Source organism: Pteropus medius, unplaced genomic scaffold (assembly GCF_902729225.1).
Source record: "Pteropus medius unplaced genomic scaffold, Ma_sr-lr_union100, whole genome shotgun sequence".
Classification (NCBI taxonomy): domain Eukaryota; kingdom Metazoa; phylum Chordata; class Mammalia; order Chiroptera; family Pteropodidae; genus Pteropus; species Pteropus medius.
Window position 1 is genome coordinate 460,164 of NW_024347791.1, and position 22,050 is coordinate 482,213.

Here is a 22,050-nt window from a genome sequence, read left to right on the forward strand (position 1 = left end):
CAGCCTCAGCTCAGGCCCGGAGTTTCCGGCTGCCTTTTCTCCTCAGGCCTGAGCTCAGCATCTCAGGATCAGGGGTCAGGATGGCGTGGGGTGGGAAGGGGCCGGGGGGAGTGCCGCAACCTGAGGGGGAAAAGGCCAAGCCAACCCATGTGGTTTGGCCCTTCCCCAACTCGCACACCCTGCACCTTCTCGCAGCACCATCTCCATACCCACAGCCGCTACGCGGAACCCTTCTCTGCAGGCTTGTGCGCTCTCGTAAGGGTTTACTCTGCATGTTCAAGCTTGCAGCCCCCAAGGTTCCCAGTGCTTGTCATACCTACGCCCTGAGTCCCTTCCCTGGACAGATGGGTAAACTGAGGCTGCAAGGAGTTTAAAAAAAGCCATCCAAGGTCACACGACTGGAAAAATGCACACCTGGATTCAAACCCCTATTTCCCTGACCGGCACGGTCACTCGGTCCTTCTCAGGGTGTCCCAGAAGGGCTGAGCAGACAGATCACAGTGCGTTTGGGGCCTCCAGTGAGACGAGGGTTGCGTTTCGGGCCTGTCGGCTGGAACTGAGAAACCGACTTCTCTCCGCACCTCCCTGTGCCTTCCGGAACATGAGGAAAGTATTTTCTACTTGGCTGTGGAAAATCAGCCCATGATGTGAAAGTGCTGGAAAGATTATTCTTCAATCCGGGAATTTTCCTCTCGGCGGGACTGTTTACTCAATGAAAGGATGCCCAGACAATTTAACCCTACATTTCATTGTCCTCCCAGCTTTGCCTTCCCCAGGGAGGATCCTTGGCTCCAGGAACCCGGATGGAAGGACAGATGTTTCGGCACTGCCTTTCTGGGTCCCTGCCTCCACCCCACCCCCAGCCCGTGTAAGAGCTAGTGATGGTGCATAGTTTCGGTATCTGAAAATCGGGGCGAACCTTACCACCCAGCAGAGGGTCCTGCCTGGGGTTAAAAGCAGGACCTTCTTAGGCCTCTCATTCAGAAACACTCACCCCCCCCAAAAAACAGCTCGGGACATACATTTCTTTACTGTAGATAAAGAGAACTTGACTTTATTTAGAAAGTCTACAAAATACAGAAGGCGGATAACTCGCTTACTGTAAGTCAGAAAATAAATAAATTCTGGGGGCCAGGCAATTTTTTATAAAACATTTTTTGGTTGTTGTTGCCATCTGGCTTTCCCTAAATATAAGATAAAATGTGATTTATTTGCAGATATAAAATATAAAGTCCAGTTCAGGGCCACACACCACTTTTCCTAGGGAGTAGGTGCCAGGGCTCTGTCTGGGGAGAATAACTTAGATTCGTGCAATAAATAAACAGCAGGGGTGGGCAGCTGTATACCGTTTCGGGGGAGAGGTGGGGCTAGGCTTCCCAGGATAACAGGCAACAATCAATGGCAGTAGTCGGCCCCCACCCCGCAGTGGACAGACTGGGGAGACGTGGTACCCCTCCCTTTCAAGGATCCCCACCCCAGGCTGCAGGACTACAGGATCTGTCTTCTCATCTCCCAACCTGCCACAGTGGTCACCTCCTTTGTCCCCTTTCTCTTTATCCGGCCAGCTCCTCCCTCTCTTCCTACATCACCTTCTCTCTCCCTCTGCTTTCCTCCTGACTCACAGAGTCATCTCCCAGGCCAGGGAGATCCTTCCACCCTTTTTCAGTCTCTGTCCACTGTCCCCCTGACAACCATGGCTGGAGTCTCGCGGCAGCAGTGGGAAGACTTGGCTTTTAGTTCCAGCTCGATCACTAAGCATATGTGGCCTTGGGCCCTGTCCCACCGTTCAGAGGCCTGTTCCCCGCCCCGCTGGTTAACTGGGTTTCACTAGGAAATTTCTCACGACTCTCCCAGTTGTGGAAGGCCACGCACCCCCATGCCCAAAGCAGAGGCAGGAGCATCAGCTTCCCAGTCGGACAGTCTCACAGGACACACACAGGGCCAAAGCTAGTCCTGAATCTCAGGAGGGCAGGGAGGGGCCATTGGCACAAAATGGCACAAAAAGCAGTCTACGAAATTAGGGTGGCCCTCTTCTCCTCGATGGCTCTCCTCTAACCCGCTCTGCGTCCCATCCTCCCAATCTAAGAAAGCTGAAATTTCGGCCCAGGGAGACCCCAGACCCCAACCCCATCCTACCTCCGATCTCACCAACGTTGCCCCCTCCTACGGGCCATTATTTCCCAGTTGCAGGGGTGGGACAGTGAAGACGGGATCCAGGCAGAGAACGTGTGATCACCACCAGGGCTGGTGGCTGCAGAGAAATGGCACCCGGGGACAGAGGTCGCGCTTGGGCACTTAGGGAAGGAATCTGGTGTCGGAGGGGCATGGTTTTGTGAATGGGGTGTGACCGTGGCGCGGCAGGCACTAGGAGCAGGCGGCGGGGGCTGGGCCGGGCGCGGGGCCGGGCGCGGGGCCCGGGCTTGGGGCAGACTTGACGATGGTGATGACGCTGGCGGGCGCCACGAGCGCTGCGGGCCCGCGGGCTGCGGCGACCGAGCGCGCGAAGCCCTGCAGCGCCTCGCACTTGCCGCGCAGCGCGTCGAGCTCCAGGCGCATGGCGGCGTTTTCGCGCGCCAGCTTGTCCACCTCGCGCTCCAGCTCCGACTTCTGCTTCTGCAGCTCTTCTTTCTGGCACACGCGCTTCACGCGGCAGCTGGCCGCATAGCCGCGGTTCTTGAGCGTGCGGCGCCGCTGCTTGAGCCGCGTCACCTCCTCGGCCGAGAGCCCGCGCAGGTGCCGGTTCAGCTCGCGCACCGACAGCCCCATCAGCGCCTCGTCCGACAGGTGTGGCGTGTTCTCACTCAGCTCGCGCTTGATCTGTGGGCAGCACAGTAGGCGCATGGGGAAACCGAGGCTCAGGGTCTCACCCTTGTCTCTGGGCCTCGAACTCTGGGCCTCGCACCTGGCACGTAGCAGGTACTGGGGTCGGCTCCTCCTACACCCTTAGTGCTCCCCCTTCACTGCCATAGGTACTGAGGGGCTGGCTGGACTTCCTTCAAGACTCCGAAATGGGGCAGAAATCTGTAAGGGGAAGCTGGGCCAAAGCAGGATCTGACTACACAAGGAGCCATCCCAGGTCTCAGCCCGAATTCTAACCCAGTGGCCAGGCCTGGACTCAGCCAAAGAAACCCAGGAAAGCACCTCTGAAGTCCTGCAGCCTAGCGGGCATTGTCCCGATGGGGAAGCAGGTCCAGAGAGGGGAAGTGGCTGCGCGCGGGGGTGGGGGTGGGGGGAGTGGTACACAGCCTATGACCAGAGCCCAGGCTACCTGGTTCCCAGCCCAGAGCCCTTCCCGGTGGCCTCATGAATTCCTGCTGCCCGCTGAGCTGCTCTTGGGAATTTCAGGTACTGATAGGGAAGCGGGAGTGGGAAGCTCAACCTGGACAGGGAGGGAGGGGGACTGGGGACAACAGGGACTGCCTCCTCACCTTCAGGGCTTTGCTGGATAAGGGATCCACAGACATGTTTGCAGAAGGTGCTCTCTGGGCTGAGACCTAGGGGAGAAAGGAGGCCAAGGTCACTTTTTCCCCCCACTTACGATAAAATCCAGACTCACGACCCAGGCATTCGAAGCCCCCTTTGTCTTGGAACTCATCTCGCCGCTTTTTCTCCATCCGAGTGGTCCAGCCACGTGGCCTCCTAGAACAGCTCATTTCAGCCACAGGACCTTTGCACTTGCTGTTCTCTTTCCTGTTCTCTTCCTTTTTATCTCTCTGTAGCAACTTTTCATCATTTAGGTCTTTGCTCAATGCCGCCTCTTCAAAGAGGTCTACCTATTCGGCTAATACCCTCTTGTGTCGTATCACATAACCCCATTGACCTACCCTCATAACAGTGACCTCTTCTGCAATTATTTTATGTTTGATGACTTGTTTATGGCCTGTCTCTCCCTCCCATCCCTCCCCCACCAAAATGAGGGTCAAGGCCTAAATCAATGCCTGGCACATAGTAGGTGCTCCATAAGTATGCACTAAATGAATGGACTCCCCTCTCCCCCAGCCATTCTTCCACATGGGGCCCAGACATGTATATTTTATCTTATTAAAAAAGTAAAAACTTCATTAAAGTACAACCTACATACGGCAAAGTACATAGAACACATGTGTACTAGTCAATACCTTTTCACAAAGTCCAGCCAGCACCCCATCAATGTACAATGTAACCAGGCCCCTCCCGTCCCCTTGCCCAGGCCTCCCTCATCCAGACCCTTGTTTTGGAAAAGCTTACCCTACTTGGGGTGCCCAGAGCAAATTCAGCACTGCCCGGGGCAGACAGGAGAGCTGTTCCTAGACTGATGAGAGGCCAGCGCATTGGTGTCACCGTCTCCCCCATGTTCACACAACAAACATTTATTGAGCATCTACTATTTGCCACACATGTGCTTGGCACTGGGGAGACATGGAGGGTGCACGCTAGGGACCAATGGTCATTGCTCTGGGCTGGGAAAGGGACTGTCACGCAAAGCCCCCTTTAAAGCAGCAGTCCTCTCTGTCCGCAGCCACTCTGTTCTTCTCCCCCATTCCTTCACGGCCAGAGCGTCCCCATCTAATAATCCCCCTGGGGCGGTGATGGTGGTGAGGAGCAAAGGAGGACAGGGCAGGAGGGTGGTCTGAGATGCAGCGTCCTGCCGATTCTCACTAGCAATGCCCAGTTTAATGGCGTAAACTGGGGATGAAACCCCGGTCCAGACCCTGGTTCTTTGAGCTGCCCGTGGGGCTGGCCTCCGACCCATTCTGGCAGGCCTCAGGTGTCTCTTGGAGACACTGGAAAAATGGAAAGTGCACAGACTTTGGCACCAGACACGCTGGGGACTTTCAGCGGTTGTCCCACTTACTAGCTGTGGTATTCTGGCACATCGGTTAACCTCTCTGTGCCTCAGTTTCCCCGTGGGCGATACAGGGCGGCTGTGTGTTAAGTCTGAACACGTTACTTCTTTCTCAGGACCCTGCCATGGCTCCCATCTTACCTGGGTTATAGCCAAAGTCATCACAATGGCCAACGAGGCACTACGTGATGCGGCCTCAGCAAAAGCCTCTCTGACTTTAGCTCCTGCTTCGCGCCCCCTTCCTCAACTCTGCTCCAGCTACACCCTCCTCCTCACTGTTCCTCAAACCCACCACACACACTGCTCCCCAGGGCCCCTGCACTGGCTGTTCCCTCTGCCTGGCATCCTCCTCCTCTAGAAAGCCACCAAATTTGCTTCCTCGCTTCCTTCAGGTCTCTCTGCAAATCTCGTGTTCTCATTCAATTTAGAATTCCCAACCCCTGATACACACACACACACGCGCGTGCACGCACACACACAGAAACACACACTCTCTCCCTCACACACACACACACACACTCCATCTCCTTTCCCTACCTCGTTTCTCTATAGCACTTCTCACTATATATAATTATTATTACCCACATACATTTTACCTATTTGCTCAGTGTCTGTCTTCCCATCAGAGTGCCAGCTCACGACAGCAGAGATCTCGTCCACTGCTGTACCCCCAGTGCTTAGAGCAGTGCCTGGCACATAGTAGAAACTCAAGTAATGGTTACTGAATTCTCCGTGTGACTCAGGCCGAGGTGGGGACAGTCCAGGGCTTCTTAGAAATCCCCCAGCTCCTTCCAGCCCACACAGCTAGGGGGTCTGACACCCTAGAGGGAAGCAAGGAGTGCGACAGGAAAGGGAAGTTACTTCAAGAGATCCCCTGACAGAGGCAATCACCCTGGTCCTTGGGCTGGGAGAGTCTTCAGAGCCACCCAGGCTTCTTGTGGTGTAGCTGGAGGAAACTGAGGCCCAGAAAGTCCCAAGTCAGGACCCTAACGTTTCAGAGACACCACCTGGAGACCCTCATACACCACCCACACCAATCCCACCCTTCAGTACAGGCCTCTTATATGGCTACCTTCTCCTAACAGACACATCCTTACGGAGGTCCCAGCATGTCCGCTCATCTGCCACATAACAACCGGAGGATCTTCCCATGTGAATGTGACCATGTCATCCCCGGATGCAGACCCTCCGCGGCTCCCTACTATTCTGGGGACAGAGTCCAGGCCCACCATGTGGCTCCCATGCTCATTTCCCACCACTGCCCGCCTCTGTTCAGCATTCCAGCCACATGGAATCCCTTTCACTTCCTCTCGTCCCACGCTTTCTTGCCTCTAGGCCGCCCCACGCACTGTGACACTTCTCCCCCCACGTTATCTGGCAGCCTCCCACTCATCCTTCTGCTTTGGGCATAAACATCTCCTCCTCCAGAAAGCCCTCCCTGATCCCAGGGCTTGTTAGGCGCTGCCCGCCCCAGCACTTCTCCCCTGCATTGTAATGGTCGGTTTCCTTGTCTGCACACCAGACAGGAAGCTCTCAGGCAGGAACCGGGCTGAGTCAGCTCAGGTTCTGAGGCCGCCAGCCTGGGCCTGGCAGGGAGCAGGCACCAGGGAGGTATGGATGGATGCAATCTCTGACACCGTCCACCAACCAGCTCGTCAGTGTCTGAACCGAGTGCCAAGCTCACGCCCTGCTGAACACCATTGAGAGAAAAACCTCTTGGCCCCATCTCCAGTTCTTCCTTTCCATCCGCCTCCTTGCTTCTGCGTGGCAGGGCTGGTACAGACCCCAGGAGGAGGGGAAGGGAGCAGAAGGGGTTCTGTCCTCATACTGCTTGGCCCCCAGGTGGGGTAGGGGAAACGAGGAGAGGAGCACTGGATTAAGAGTCTAGCCCGGGTTTGGGTCCCATCTCTGCTTTTTCTAGGTTGTGTCACCTTGGGCAAGCCACTCCACCTTTGTGGGTCTCCACTTCTTCATCAGTAAGAACACTACCTGCTCAGAGTTTTGGCGGAGGCAACGGTAGACGTGCGTGAGCATCTGGGGAGGTATGAGAATAGCCGTGTGTCCAGGAGGGGTCAGGCCTGTAGCAATTACAGAAAGACCCCCGCTTCATCACTTTACCCAGGGGGAGGGGGAGATCTAGAGAGGTGTATTGTTGCCTGAAGTCATACAGCAGGTGAGTGACAGCCACTCCCCAAGTCAGGAGGGATTCTGAACACTTGTAAAGGCCCCAGGACCAGGACTGAATCCTGGTCCCTTTCACACTGTCGTCACCCTGATCTCTCAACAACCCTATGAGGTAATGCCCAGAGAGGTCAAAAGAGTAGTTCAGGGTCACGCAGCTAACAGGGCAGAGCCCAGGACTGAGGCCACACTGAGCCACACGCCTCCCCCCAGTGTGGACCTCACGGGGCACCCTCTCTTGTTTCCCCACCTCTGTGGAGAGGAGGCTGGACTTGCCAGTCTCCACGGCCACCCAGCTCTGAGGTGCCAGGATTTGTTTTGGGTCTCCTAGGAATATGCAAATGACATACAGATAGCCAGGGCCCCTTGCCGGCTGTTCAGGGAGTTGGATGTTAGGTGACATCCAGGCAGTCTGGGCTATACAGAGAGACATGATGGGAGAGGGGAAGCCTCTCCCTACCTAGGTTAACTGAGCCTTTTGGGTGCTGGGTGCTGAGCACTAGGTGCTATGGCTGATACAGAACCTTGGAGGCCTGGCTTGACCCTTTGAACATGTCATTTTTCTTCTCTGGGCCTTGTTTTCTTCACTTATAAAGTCAGCACAATTGTAATAGTATCCGTGTATAAAACACAAGAGGCTTAGACAATATCAAAAATGGCAAATGGCTGGCTTATCTCACCATCATCCTTCCCCCCACTCTCGACACAGGCATCGCTAGTCAACCACAGCACTTGTTCCTACTGAGGTTGGACACAGACCCCAAATCTTTCTCAACATAGTACTGTTTTCCACTGAGCTTGGACACAACCTCAGAATCCTCAACACAGCCCTCCAAAGTAAGCCCCATATGAGGTGGAAACTGTTGGCCAGCCCATGTTCTATATCGTGGCGGAAGATCCCACCCACTTGGCTGGCTGTGATTCTAAGTACTTTTAGGCCCCAGGGAGGCTCTGAACCTGTTCTTCTCTCCTTTCCTCCTTCCCCGCCTGTTCTAACCTCAGCCCCCTCAACTACATCCTGGCTGTCAGCTGAGGCACCTATGCGTGCCCAGGAATTCCCTAGCTCAGCAAAGTCGGGCAACCACAAAGGGAAAGTCACAAGATGGGGAACTTTCTGATAACCTCAGGTTTTTAGCCTCTAGCTCCAGGCTGGGGGCTGCTGGGTGGTCAGCCGAGGGGCTGGGCCCTCCGCCAGGTTGACTCGGCCAGTCTGGTAGATCTTGGGCCTGAGACAGCAGCTGATCCAACCTCCTTGTTTTGTCATGGAGACAACTGAGCAGCTGTTTGGTGGGCTGGAACTCAGGAGTCCTGACCCCCAGCTCGGGGCTCTTTCTTCGATGTCAGACACAACACTCTCACCCCAACACAGCCCTGCTTCTTCCCTCTGAGGCCAGCAGAGCGACCTCCAGGGTTTGCAGGTTCTTAACTTTCCGTTGGAGGCTGGAGAATGCACTTCCTCTTGGGGGACTGACAGCTGCTCTGGCCAGTCCGCAGCGGCAAGCCCTCCTAAAGCCCCCTCCCTGACCCCCCCCCCCAACCAGTCCACTCCAGAGACATCCTGCAAAGGGCCCACCCGCTGGCACGGGCTCTTCTCTGGCTGCTGAGCCATTTTGCTTCCTCTGTGAGGACAGAGGGAAAAAATGTGTTTTCCTGGGCCTTGGCAGCCGGCACTGGCGGAGCCTCCTCCCTGACGGAAGGGGAGCAAAGCTGGGAGAACCCAGCACCCCAGGGAAGCAGGAGTCTGGGGATCCAGCTCCAGTTCCCCCACCCACTCACACTCACTGTGTGACTTCAGGTATGCTACTCCCTCTCTCTGGGCCTCGGTTTCTCAACACGCCAAACCTCTGCTAAGCCTAAGGTGTCTTCTAACACTGACAATCTTGGAGTTTAGAGCGTCAGATTCTGGCTTAGAACGGAGGTCCAGGACCACTGGCAGAGTGGAGGCCCAGGACCACTGGCAGAGTGGAGGCCCTACAGGACGGGAAAGGAAATCAGTGAAGGCTTCCTGGAGGCAGGGGCATGAGAACACAAACTCAGAGACTATCAGCCTTGATCACTCCTCTGCTTCACTTGCATATCCAGGTTCCTCTTTCAGCTGAACCATGACCATAGCCGTCTCCTCACTGGCGTCTAGTCTTGCCTGCTTCCACCTCTGATCCCCCATCTATCCTCCCCTAGAGCTGTCAGAGGATCATTCCTGACACAAACCTACAAACTTAGATTCAGCCCATTTCAAAACTACGATGCCAGCCTTCTCTCTAGTCCATAAAGTGGGGCCTTCAGGCCTTCACTGTGTTCTCTCTCCACTCATGGACCCACTGCTCAATCATTCGTTCAGTCGCCAATACCAAGAAGCACTTATTCTGTGCCAGGTTCTGAAGGCCTTTTTAGGGCTAAAAATGAATCACAGTCTCTGCCCTCAAGGCTTCACAGACAATCATCGCTTGATCTGACAACCTGGCTCGCTGGTCACCTCCTCAGGGAAGCTTTCCTTGACTGCCCTGGCTAAGTTGGAGCCCTGTTACAGGCATACCTCAGAGATGTTGCGGGTGTGATTTCAGACCACCACAATAAAGCAAATACTGCAATAAAGTAAATCATATGTGCATATGAAAATTATGTTTACACTATACTGTAGTCTATTAAGTGTACAGTACCATTATTAAAAAAATATATATATATAACTTAATTCAAAAATATTTTGCTGACAAAAAAATGCTGTTATCTGTGTCTGTTGGAAAAATGACGCTGATAGATGTGCTCGACACAGGGTTGCCACGAACCTTCAATTTGTAAAAAATGCAATACCTATGAAGCACAATAAAACGGTGCACAATAAAATGAACTATGCCGGCACAATATACTTTCAAGCCACAGTGACCTCCACCTCATACGACCCATCTCACCTGTGGTTTTGCATTTAATGTGGTGGCTCTTCCTTTGCCTTTATCTCCCCTCGCTGACCTAAGCTCCCAGAGGGTAGGCTCTGGATCTGGTTTGTTTGCTGGGGAGCATCTGGCCCATGATGGGGCCCCTGGCAATGCAGGCTAAAAGCATCAGGCACAAGGGCCAGGGGAGCCCACATGGGGTCCCAGGTCCTGGTGAAGGCCCGGGGTGACCCAATGGGGAGTTAAATCTTTCAGTGCTCGTTTTCCATCAGTAACTGAGTCAACCAGAGATGTTTCCTGCCCAGCTTTGAGGATGGGCCTGCCTGGTTCCTGTACTCCTTGCGGCCACCTCCCATACCGAACCATACACATTCCTGGACATTCCTGGCCTTGGCCTGGGGCTGTTGGCTGTGCTTTCTCTCCCACAGTTCCCCTGGAAAATAAGCTGCCGTTCCCCACCTCTCAATCTTTTTCCCCCATTCTGCCACCTGGATGTTGCTGCAGAGGGAGATACTGAGGTTCCCACTGTGGTAGTCGAGCTCACCAGGGCTCAAAGATTCAAAGTTAAAAGATCCTCTGGTTCCTCACCCCAGCAAGCTCAATTGCCCGCTGCAACCCCCATGATTTTGTAGCCCTGTGGGTAGAAAGAGGGAGAAGGCAGAATAGGACCAAGGAATCCCTACCTACCAGCCCATCCCTCAGGCTACTGGGCCAAATGCAAGCTTCCTGCAGAGCTGATAAAGCGGGGTTAGGGCTAGGCTGGGTTCCACCTCTCACGCATTAACCCTCGGAGCACCAAGACCACCTGTCCCACTGCCTGTTGACCATGCCTGGCCCAGAATGAGGACTCTGGGAACTCGGGCTGGCCCAGGCCCTCATCTAGCTCCTCAGGTCCAGCCATCAATATGTATGTCTGACTAGTCTCGCTTGTAACTGAATCCACCAGGAGGACAGAAACCAGTCCCACCCCGTCCTCCTGTCTCATCTTCCTAGGCCCAGCAGGTTCGAGCCCCAAAACTGGGACCAGCCAGAGTGGCTACTAAACAGAGGAAGCCTGGGATTCCTTCCTACGGTTCCATTTTGGGTATTCTGGTCCTTCTTGTTCCTCCTGAGACTGAGGGCATGGGCAACTCTGGGATGAAGGAGAGTCCGAGGGTTGGCCTCCTCAAGCAGCCTAGAAAACCTGGGGACAAGGACCTGGGTGCCAGGCCACCAGGGTGCTAGGCGGAGGAGTGGTCTCCTCACCTCATCTCCAGCCCAGCCGGGAGAGGTCCTTGATACTTCTCCCCACCTTGTGGCTGTAGGGCAGGCAACAAACACCGCGGTCACATGGCCAGGGCCCTGGGAAACTCCGGGGAGAACAGGGACCCAGCCGCCGCCAGCTGGTTAGAAGGGGACAGCCCGGGCGAGAATTCCCGGACTATGTAACCACGAACGGGCCGCTTCCCTAGCCTGGGTCCCTATTCCGCGTTTACTCATGGGGGCACACCCTCTTCAAGGTACGCACCGCTGGTACACAGGCCCCAAGGTCCTCCTGCCGCCTGGGAGCGCGCAGACAGGCAGGGCAGACATGAACACACACAGACACACACAGGTGCACACAGACACACACACAGACACACACAGTTCAGACACACACAGACACACACAGACACACACACACACACACGCACACACACACACACACACACACGCACACGCACCCCACTCTCCACGGTACACCGCGCGCGCACGCACCGGGCAGGATACTCAGGACGCAGGCCAGAGAACACACACGCACGCCCGCCCTCGGACGTAAACAAACCGCGCACGCCCGGCTCACGGGCACCGGTCCAGGGACTGTTCTCACCGAGTCACGTACGTGCACACACCGCCCCCGGCCCCGCCTGGGCGGACGCTGACGCTCGCCAGACCGCACTGCCCCTTCCTGCCGAGCTTCGCCGCCTCCCAGCCAGCGCCCCCAGAAAGGGACCCATCACCGCCGCACCCTGCCAAGCTTGCTTCGGCCTCATCTCGATCCCCCGGACCTCTGTCCCCCTTCCCTTCCTACGCAGCAGCCAACCGGGAGACGGGTACACGGGAGCACCGACGGAGCGGGCCCCGGAACCCCGCCCCAGGCATGTTCCCGGGGCGCAGAGACCCTGCCGACTCCGGGCCCCGCGCGCCCGTCCCCGTTCCGGACCCGCGTACTCACCGGCTTCTCGGCCCGCTTTGCCTGGCGCCCCTGGCACGCGCGGGTCCCGCTGCCGTTCGGGCTGCTGTCCCGGCCCGTGCCCTGGTCCGTCTCCCCTCCGGTCCCGACCGCGGGTCTCTCCGAGCCGGGCTCGCGGGAGCGACGCGCCAGAGTTTTGTTGTGGGGCGGGCGGCGCGGGGGGCCGCGCGGAGTTGTAAGGCGAGCTTCCCGGAATTACTCACTCACAGGATTCCTTTCATTCATAAAAACCCAGTCATGCGGTGACGTCACCTCTCTGGCCGCCCCCCGGCCCGGGAGCAGCCTCTGGATCCTCAGCCCCGCCCCGCCAAGGCCCCGCCCACACCCAGGCCCCGCCCCGAGGTTCTCACCCCCAGTTAGACCGCGAGCTGGAAGCGTTCACGTGACTCCTCGCGAGAGCCGCGTGGGTGAAGGTGTCGTTCGTCTCATTTTACAGTCGACAGTCCCAGGCCTCTTCTCCTTTCGACCTACACCTTCTTCCTTGATGATCTCATCCAGTCCCGTGGTTTTAAATGTCATCTATATGCCCGAGTCCCAAATTTGTAATTCCAGAGCGAAATGGCTTCTCTGAGTTCCACCGCGAGCCTCCACATGGGTGCCAGATGGGGGCTGAAAATACTACACAGCCGAAATCCACCTCCTGATTATCAACCCTGCCGCAGCAACCCGTACCCCCATTCTTCCCCATCTCAGTTGTTCAAGCCCAATCCTCGGAGTCTTGTTCCATCCTTCTTTTTCCCTTCCAGCGTCACGTATCTGCCTCTAACACTATCTTTGCACCTGACCACTTCTCCCAACCCCCAGTCCTTCCACCTGGTCTAGGCACCATCATCTTACCTGGAAAATGGCAGCAGCCTTCTGATAGCTCCTACTTTGCCTCTAAATGTTTTCTTCACACACCAGACAATGTTCTTCTCAAAGCTTAACACCGGTTCTAGTTTCCCTGTGCATTTAGAATATAAACAATACTCCTGTCTTTGCTTTACAGGTCCCTAACCCATCTGGCCTCTAGCTACCTCTCCAGCCTCACTTCCTGCCACTCTGCCCTCATCCACTAGTCTTAAGCCACACTGCCCTTCTTACTGTCCCTCAAACCCACTCAGTTCATTCCTGCCACAGGTCATTTTCACTTGCTATTTCCTTGTTCGTTCACTACTGGGCTCGTTTTCATCTTTTAGATCAGTTTAGATGTCTCTGCCTCGGAGAGGCTTTTCCTAACTTCCCTGGCTAATGGAACCCCCACCTCTAAAATTTTTTATATAACCTTAATATCTCCGTAGGGTATTATCTTATTTAGATATAGGTATTATCTTATTTATGTATTTGCTTACTGTTTAGTGTCTGTCTTACCCTACCAGGTGTAAGTTTCATGAAGTTAGAATGTTGTCTAATCTTGTTCTCCACTGCTTGTCCCGTGCCTACGACAGTGCTCCGTACAGAGTAAGCCCTTGGTAAATACATGTTGAGGAAACAAATTAGTGGAGGCGCAGAGAGGTAAAGTGACTTTCCAAAGTCATGCAGCTAGGAAGCACAAGAACTGGAATTTGAATCTGGGTCTGACGGATTCCTGGTCTGGATGTTTGGGGCTATGCCCAGCTGGGTGGGGCCCAGCATAAACTGAGGTATGTGTTCAGTGCCAAGAGCCCTACCCGGAAGAGCTAGCTTTGGGGGCCAAATGGGGGAATATTGCCATTTATTCTCCCTTTCCTTTGTTTTTGCTGGTCCCACTGCCTGAAGTGCCTGCCATCACTTCAAGAGCCATCTCTTCTGTGAAGGTAACATCAGAGCACTTACCTTATTTTACTGCCCAGGATACAGGGCCTCCCCAATTAGGAGGTCTTTGTGTGGAGGCCTGGGCACCAGCAAGGCTCCCCCTTCCCTTGACATAAAGTAATTTGATTTCAGCATCCTTGTTATGCTTTCCCTGCCTTGAGCCTTGGTCCACCTGGGATTGTGACATCTATCCCTTACCTCCCAAAGGCCTTGGGTTTCATATGTAAATTGGCCCACTAGCTTCCCTAGTGACCAAATGATGAGGCAGCTTTGTCTGGGACTCAAACAATCCCACCATCTAACCACCCAAATTGCCCACTTGACCTACATTTACATATCTACGAGAATCGTTTTACTTTTTGGAGTACAATAGTTCTAGATTTTTGAAATTGGGATTGTGGTATCCTCTACCCTCTGTTTTCTATGGGCTTCTCAAGGGCAAAGTGGACCTAATCCCCAGTGGACCACACAACACCCCAGGACACCATGCTGCCTAAATCCTTTGCTCCCATTCCCAAGCTGCCCACATCAGAGGGTCAGCACTTCAGTATCCATCCAGCAGGGACTATTCCCCAAAGATGTGACTCCCTTTTTAGTCAAGGTCAAGAAACATGGTGCAATGTCATATTTGAAAGTGAGAGCTCTCTGGCTTGAAGGGGGTGCCTACTGGCCAAATCTAGGACAATTTGAGCATCAAAAGAAATAACAGTAATGACGGATTATAACCTACTGAATAAAAGAAGAAACCATGAGTCCACACTAACATGAATGAATGAATGAATAAAGAAAGCTCCTCCTTCTAGAGGAAGGAATGATGGAGTTAGAAAATGATCATTGCGCAACCACCATAGTAATAATAGATTCCAACAAGAATCATCAATGGATACAAAAGTTTGATGAGAAACATATTTCTATAGTTTCAAAGTATTTCCCCACAGACAATGATTACTTACAAATGGAAAGGTAGTAACTCTGCAGTGGAGAAACCTGGCAGATACCACCATCACTAAGTGATCAAGGTTAATATCACCAGTGATTGGACAAATTGATATATGTTTCTCCTAAATGATGCCTTAAGAAGGACACAGCATCACCTCCGTTGGTATTTCTCCCAAAAATGTATACAAAGAATCTAATCGCAAGAAAATTGAGAGAAGTTCTACAAAGTTACCAGACTGTAGGCTTAAAAAAGTGGCAAGATGGTGAAAGACAAAGGCTGGGGAACTGATCCAGATTAAAGAAGTCTAAGGAGACATGAGGACTAACTGCAGTGTGTGATCCAGGGTCTCCTTTTGCCATAGGATAATTGGAAAAATCCAAATAAGTTTTGTTAAAACTTATTTGGATTTTTCCATATCGATGTTAATTTTCTTTGATCATTGGCTGGTAGTCATGTAAGATAATGTTCTTGATTTTAGAAAATACACACCAGAGTATGTAGAGGTAAAAGGTCATCATGTCTTCAGTTTAATCTCAAATGTTTTAGAACAAGATAGATAGATAGACAGATAGATAGATGATGGATGGATAGATGATTATAAGGAAAATATGATAAAAATATTAACAATTGGGGGATCTGGGAGAACATACAGAAATTCTCTATTATTCCTGCAACTTTTGTGTAAAATAAAAAAGTTGTTTTTTTTCCCCCTCCAAAGTAGGGCTCTCAAGTTAGCCTGTGGGCTCAAATCCTGTCCTTACCCCTCACCGGCTGAGTGTCTTAATCTCTCCCCACCTCAGTCTCCTACTTTGTAAACTGCAGTTATTAACAATGCCTACTTTATGGATAGTGAAACAATTTAACGTGTTCTCTCTTATAAACATTTGGCACAGTGCCTAGGATGAATAAAAGATCAATAAATATTGGATTGGAGAGAGATGAGTTGTCTGGAGTCCCCTGGGACACTCCCTCTGAGAAATCCGCTTCTCTCTGGTGAGAGACACAAAGCCAGTGATGACCTCACCCTGCAGAGACCCCACCTCCTGCCACTGGGAGTGGCATTGTTGCCAGTTTCTGGGGAGGAGTGGCCCTTTGCCAGCACAGTCCAGATGGTCTCTGTCCACCTGCTTGGGAGTCCTAAACACCAGACAGCACCCCAGCACATCCCTGCAGTACCCTGGCCCACAGTAGGTGTCTTGCCCAATAGCAGGTGCTCAGTGACAGCAACAGGCTTGGCCCAAGTTGGAATCTGTAGCTTAGGCTGCACCAATGTGGGGCTTTCCTCACTCCGGCCTTGGTTTCCCCACCAGCAGTAAGAACATAGGATTAGATCAGTGGTTTTTAAACAACTTCAAACCACAGTAAACTTTCTTCAACTGAAAGTCGACTGCAATGCGTCCCACATGTGAGACAGCTAGAACCTGGGCTGCGGCGGAGGAGACCAGGGCTTTAAGATTTCTCCATTGGGTGTTCTCTGGAGGTCCTTCCTGCCCTGAGATTTGATTTCTGAGCCTCCATGAGCTCCCATCCCTGGACCCTCAGGACTTCCCTGCCCATCTCAGCGGGACAGCTCTCCGTCAGATGGGCCAGGTCCTACATTTCCTGTGGATCCATCTGCTAAGTGCAAGTAATGTCAAGGGACATCTTCCAGTACCTTCTGGCACTTTACCTTGTTCTGGACGTTCCCAACCATCACGTGCCTCCTACCAGTTGCTTATTACTGCTTATTACTATTATTGTGTTTATGGGATGCTTCCCATGTGCCAGGCACTGTGCGAAGGGCCTAAGACCTATTTGCGTGGTATATATTTTCCTGGCTCTTTTCTCCCACTGCTAAATAAACAAACCATTAAAAAAAATAAAAAGATTTGTCCTTTCATCACATTTCAGTGCCTTTATAATTCACCTTTCCCACGAAGCCTTCCCCGCTGAGTGGTGGTGCACACATATGATCAGCCCCATTGTAAAGCTTAGGAAACAGAACAATTTATGGGTTCACCAACTGCCCAGGGAGCATGCCTGCTTGCTGGGTGTGGTGTATCAACGACCCTTAAGGCTCTCCCACTGTCTTAGGAGTTAGATATTATCATCGCCATATGCAGGGGAGGATATCGCGAGTCCGAGAGGTGAGGAATTTGCCCAATATCACACAGCTAGGTCCTGGCAGGGCAGGACTTGAACTCAGGCCGGTCTGATTCAGGGACAATGTCTCTCCCTTTTGTTAACTCTGCCTCTGCCCAGCTATAGCGGGGTCTGTCAGAGCTGATTGTGCCAGGAGTCAGTCATAGCTCCTAACTCCTGGCCAGAGCTGATTGGCTCAGGGAAAGCAATCCAAGTTGGCCCAATTAGAGTCCTTTCCAGGAACTAAGGGAAGAAGGCCAGTCCATTTCCGACAGTGAAAGCTGTGGGTAGCGTGGGAGCTGCATTCCTCATTCCTGGGCAGAAGGAGCCAGAGAAGAGAATGAGGTGGATGTGCTGAAAGGCAGAGGCCATGGAGGGTCTGGTTCAATCTGAGGCCCCTCTAGCATTTCGCTGGTCATCTTTTCCTTGAATTCTGGGAGATTCTCTGATTACTTTCCATCACTTATGTTAATTTGAGTTGAGTTTCTGTCGCTTACAATCAAGAGAGTCCTGATTCATTCTAATCTCTTTCTTCTTGATCCCATAGAACCTTGACCCACTTAGTTCCCTCTTCTGGGAATCTCTAAAAATATGATTGTGTTGCCATATTAAATTAATATATATATACATTTTAGAAAACTTTATGCTGAAGACTGGGCATATGATTTGCAGTTGATTAAGCACAGAGGTTTCTGTCATCATGAATAACACATTTTTGCCTGGTCAATCACTGTAGAAGTCATTTAGGACATTCACAACTATTCTGGTTCCTTTCCTTCTGGCCACATGGTAGGACTGCATTTCCCATCTCCCTTAAATTTGGGTATGGCCATGTGGCACGCTCCGGCCAGTGAAATGTGAGCAGAAGTCACGTGTTACCTCTGAGCAGTACCTTTAAGAGCTGGGGCCTGATTCACAATGTGCTGATCTCCTGCCACGATGATCATGGAAGCTGATGTTGAGGAAAAGCCCCCTCAGCCTGGGGTCCTGAGTGACTTCGGTAAACAGACCCCTACCCCTTCCTACATTGGACAGATAGTGTGAACCAAGACAGTTACTTGTATTAAGCCAACGAGATTGTAGGTTGATTGTTACTACAGCATTCCCTAGTCTATCCCGTAAGACAGAGGAACATGATCTACTGTAATTTCATGATTTCCTCAGGAAAATTGTATTTGGCTTATATCCCAGGGCTTTTAAACGATAAACAATTGTCTGGATATTTGAAGCAAGTTTGTATAAAATTTTGAACTCTAAGGACAGGAATAGAGATCTCTTTCGTGTCCCCATACCACCAAGAGTGAGGCCATACACAATGGGTACTTCACAATTACTGGCTGAAGAAACTGCAGTGAGGATGGGAAGCCCAGAAGAAAGAAGAAAGGGGTGAAGGCCTTGCACACTCTGACCCCCACGAACCCCTCAGTGGACTCCCATCCTGAGAAGCCAGACTCTGCGGGTTCACTGGCACACGTCCCCAAAATGCTCTCCCCTTGGCCTTTCCAAACGCGCACTATCCTTCAGGACCCAGGTTCAGGCCAGTTTCTAGCAAAGCTACCTGGCCCCCTGGCCCTGAGCACCAACCTCTCCTCAGGCCAGTCTGTCCTGTGAGCTCCTGAGCTGGGGAAATCTCGCCTTTACTGGTCAGGGCTGGCTTTCTCCCTTGGGATGGGAACATGTGGCTGCTGCCTCACAGCCCAAGGTCACCTGCACTCATTTCCTTCCTGAGGAGGGCACAAGACCCAATGGCCCCTCATCAAGTCAGAAGCTACATAATTAGTGTAATGAGTACCCAGGTGCCTCGTGAACTCTGTGCCCTTCAGGGACCTCTCCCACAGCAGCAGAGGGATTTTTTCCACATTGCTTTCTGATTTTAACATGTCTGGGACTCCCACTACCTGCAGGGCAAGGTTATCATCCTCAGTCTGGCACCTGAGACCCTTCGTGTTTGGCCTCTGCAGCTCACCTGCCTGCTCACCTGCTCACACGCCGGGTTCTAGCAATGCTCGACTTTTTGCATTTCCCCAATCTACACAATCTCATGATGTTGACCTTTTCCATATGGTTCTTTCCACCTGGAATGTTCTTCCTTTCCTAATCTAGCTGGCAAACTCCTATTCTACCTATGAAACCCAACTTAGGAACAGGGGTAGGGGTCGGTAAATTTTTTTCTGTAAAGGGCCAGATTGAAATTTTTCAAGCTTTGTGGACCATATGGCTTCTGTCACAGTTTCTCAACTCTGTCATTGTGGAAAGTGAAGACATATGTCAACAAATGGTGTGGCTATGTTCCAATAAAATTTTGTTTACAGGAACAGGTGGCAGGTGGGATAGTTTGCCCACCCCTGCTCAAGAGTCGTCTCCGAAAGCTTCCTACAGGACAGAGTTCAACAATCCCTTCAGGCAATGCCCTCCATACCTTACACATTTTATTGTAATACAAACCCTGTCGGTAATGATTCTACAGTCATAATGATTAAATGACGTGATGGTCATACCATGGTCTCTCGCTTGGATTTCTGCAATAGCCTCCTTACCGATCTCCCAGACTCTGTGTTGCCCTCAGACTTAGCAAAACATACTCTAAGTTTGACTTCTCTCTCTCGTTTATCATCTATCGTCCCCACTAGACTGTGAGTTACACGACAGTGGGGACTTTTATCTATTTCGTTCGCTGTGGTTTCATCGGCACCAAGAACATTGCCAAACTTTCTAATTTAGGGAAAGAAAAGACAAGACGGGTCTTGGTTCTGGTTCTGCGTTGTGATTCTGGGGATCATTTCCTCTCGCACAACCTCGGTTTCTTCATCTACAAAGTGGGGATAATAGTACTACTTCTCAGGGTTCTTATGATGATCAAACAAGGAAAAAGTGTAAAATTGCAGTTAGCATATTAGTTAAATTTCCATGTAACTTTTTGAGGAAAGGGACTTGGTCTAGTCTGAACCTCTGGATCCTGGGCTCCTAGAAGGCAGATAGATACCTTGCTCCAGCGTGTCTGGAGCTGCAAGTCCCAGCACAGCCCCTCAAGAGAAACTCTTTGATTTGAATTGCTCCAATGCAAAATCCAATAGAAACCCAACAGAATGTATTCCCATGTGCTTACTTGCCTCTCCCTTTCCATTGCTTGCTCGTTCAATGCTACCTAGTAACCCACTATACTTCGTCTCTTGTTTTATCTACTCATTTAACAGTTTTCACCAGATTTACCCAAAGGAGGAGCACTCAACTTCATTAGGCCCTGAAATTCTATTTAATTAATTTCTTCCAAGGATCTTTGAGTGTGTCTAACAATTGATCCAGCCTCCCTTGGCCTTCTCTGCATTCAGATTCACTTGTGTATCTGTATTGACAAACTTGTCTTGTAGACACACCTTGAACACGAAGGTGGGTGTTTGCTGGAAAATGGGACTCACCCTGTTGAACCTACACAGTGTCTCATGTCTGATTGCTCAGTAGTGGGTGGAATGCCTGGCCTCTTTCGAGCTCCCTGATAACCATTGCCCTGACTTCACTTGTTATGGGTGTGTAGGCAAGATATTTTCATTGAGAATTCTAAATCTTTAACCCATTCTCTCCACTCCAAGCTGAAACTCCTGCGCAAAATTTTAATTAGTTTAAGGAGATAGTTTCCTCATCTATGTGGATGAAAAAACAGGGTTTCATAAAAAGTAACCCCATAGGGTGATCAGAGCACAAATTTCTAAATGGGCAGGTCATGGTGGGTCATCATGCTCCGGGCCTATAACTTCTCTGGTGAAAGGTTTTAAGCCAGCCCTGTCTATTGTTCTTGTGCATCTAGGTAACACACCTTTGAAATATCAGAAGTAAAACCCCTAGAAGGAAGTATTAATCCTCAAGAGAGCACATAATCTTAACTATTCTGTAATTGAATCCCCACCTTACTTTCTCTAATCTTTCTTAGGGTCCCTCCTTAATATCAAATGCATAAAAGAAACTGCAAAACTGTTATTCTTGAGAGTATTTGATGTCTTGCTCTCCAGCATATGTCATCAGCTTGGTTCAAACGAATACTTAAAATTTTGTCTAAAGGTTTGGATGTTTCTAATGTCAACATCTGCAAAATGCTGACAAGAGTAACTCAACCCAATGATGATGGATGTGAAGTCCAGTTACTTTGTAACTGGTAAAGCACTGTACGAACATTAGTTACTATGGTTATTCTATTAACCTGTCTAGATTCTTAACTAATTCTTGCTCCAGTTGCACTGACTGTCCCCAGTCTGGGCCCTAATACACTTCTCACGTGGACAGAGCGCAGTTTCAAGAATCCATCCAGACCTAGGGTTGGGGGATCATTAGGGAATAAGAGTTGTTCGACCAAGCCGGGTCGGCTGGAGAGGGAACATGATCTGCTCAATCAGAAGCGGAAACCCTCCCTTCTTTCCAGCCTACCTCATTCTCAGTATTACTAATCATAACCACCACCATTTATTGAAATCCCACTATGTGTAGGAACAGGAACTATTTTATCGTTGCCGTCATAACAACCCTGTGAGGTTTTACTGTGCTCACTTCTCAGACAAGTTCAGAGACCAAGTTATTTGCCTAAGTTTCTACAAAAAGTGCTAAGCTAGTTCCTGAGATTGGCTTGGGGTAGGGCTGCCTGATAATGATGAGTAATTTTTTTTTTTTAGCATAACTATACTTAGTATTTTTTACTTAAACTAAAAAAATTATTGATTGTTCAACTGAAATTCAATTTTAAATGGGCAGAATTTAACTGGGCATCTCTGTTTTTATTTTCTAAATCTGGCAACCCTAGCTTAGGGGGTACCTGGCAAAATCAAAGCAAGCTCCTCCCTGTTACGTCTTCTGTCTTTGTTGGTTTTAGTTTTATCTTTATAAGCCATCATTAACAGTAGGTTCAGACTTCAGACCTACCATCTTTTAAAGAGGCAGAAAGGGGAAAAGGGTAAGAGTTCTGCCTCTCATCAACATGTCTGCCGAAAGCCGTCACGTGGTCCTTCCGCCTCGCACAGACAGGGCCGCGCTCCGCCGGCGAAGATTGGCTGCATCCCACAGCCCGGCCTCGCTCGGCGATCGGAGCCCCTGCCATTGGGCGGTTATAAAAGGTGGCAGAGCCCCG

At 51.3% G+C, this 22,050-nt stretch overlaps 1 protein-coding gene across 3 annotated transcripts; it reads right to left on the reverse strand.

Moving 5' to 3' along the window:
* Positions 1-1,023: 1,023 nt before the first annotated feature.
* Positions 1,024-12,333, reverse strand: MAFF (MAF bZIP transcription factor F). 3 transcript variants are annotated; one of them, XM_039877692.1, is made up of 3 exons: positions 12,089-12,333; positions 3,429-3,494; positions 1,024-2,817 (listed from the first exon to the last, which is right to left on the reverse strand). In XM_039877692.1, the coding sequence occupies exons 2-3, from the start codon at positions 3,462-3,464 to the stop codon at positions 2,365-2,367; spliced, it is 489 nt and encodes a 162-aa protein (XP_039733626.1). In that variant the 5' UTR covers positions 3,465-3,494; positions 12,089-12,333; the 3' UTR covers positions 1,024-2,364. The 3 variants fall into 3 exon arrangements, with proteins under 3 accessions (XP_039733626.1, XP_039733628.1, XP_039733627.1); XM_039877694.1 differs by lacking the exon at positions 12,089-12,333 and adding an exon at positions 11,632-12,060; XM_039877693.1 differs by lacking the exon at positions 12,089-12,333 and adding an exon at positions 5,422-8,503.
* Between the last annotated feature and the right edge of the window lie 9,717 nt (positions 12,334-22,050).

Excerpts from the sequence above, each read along its gene's own strand:
- MAFF (XM_039877692.1), bottom strand. The coding sequence starts at position 3,464 with ATGTCTGTGGATCCCTTATCCAGCAAAGCCCTGAAG. Across the intron at positions 2,818-3,428 it reads TATCCAGCAAAGCCCTGAAG|ATCAAGCGCGAGCTGAGTGA; the intron begins GTGAGGAGGCAG and ends TGCTGCCCACAG.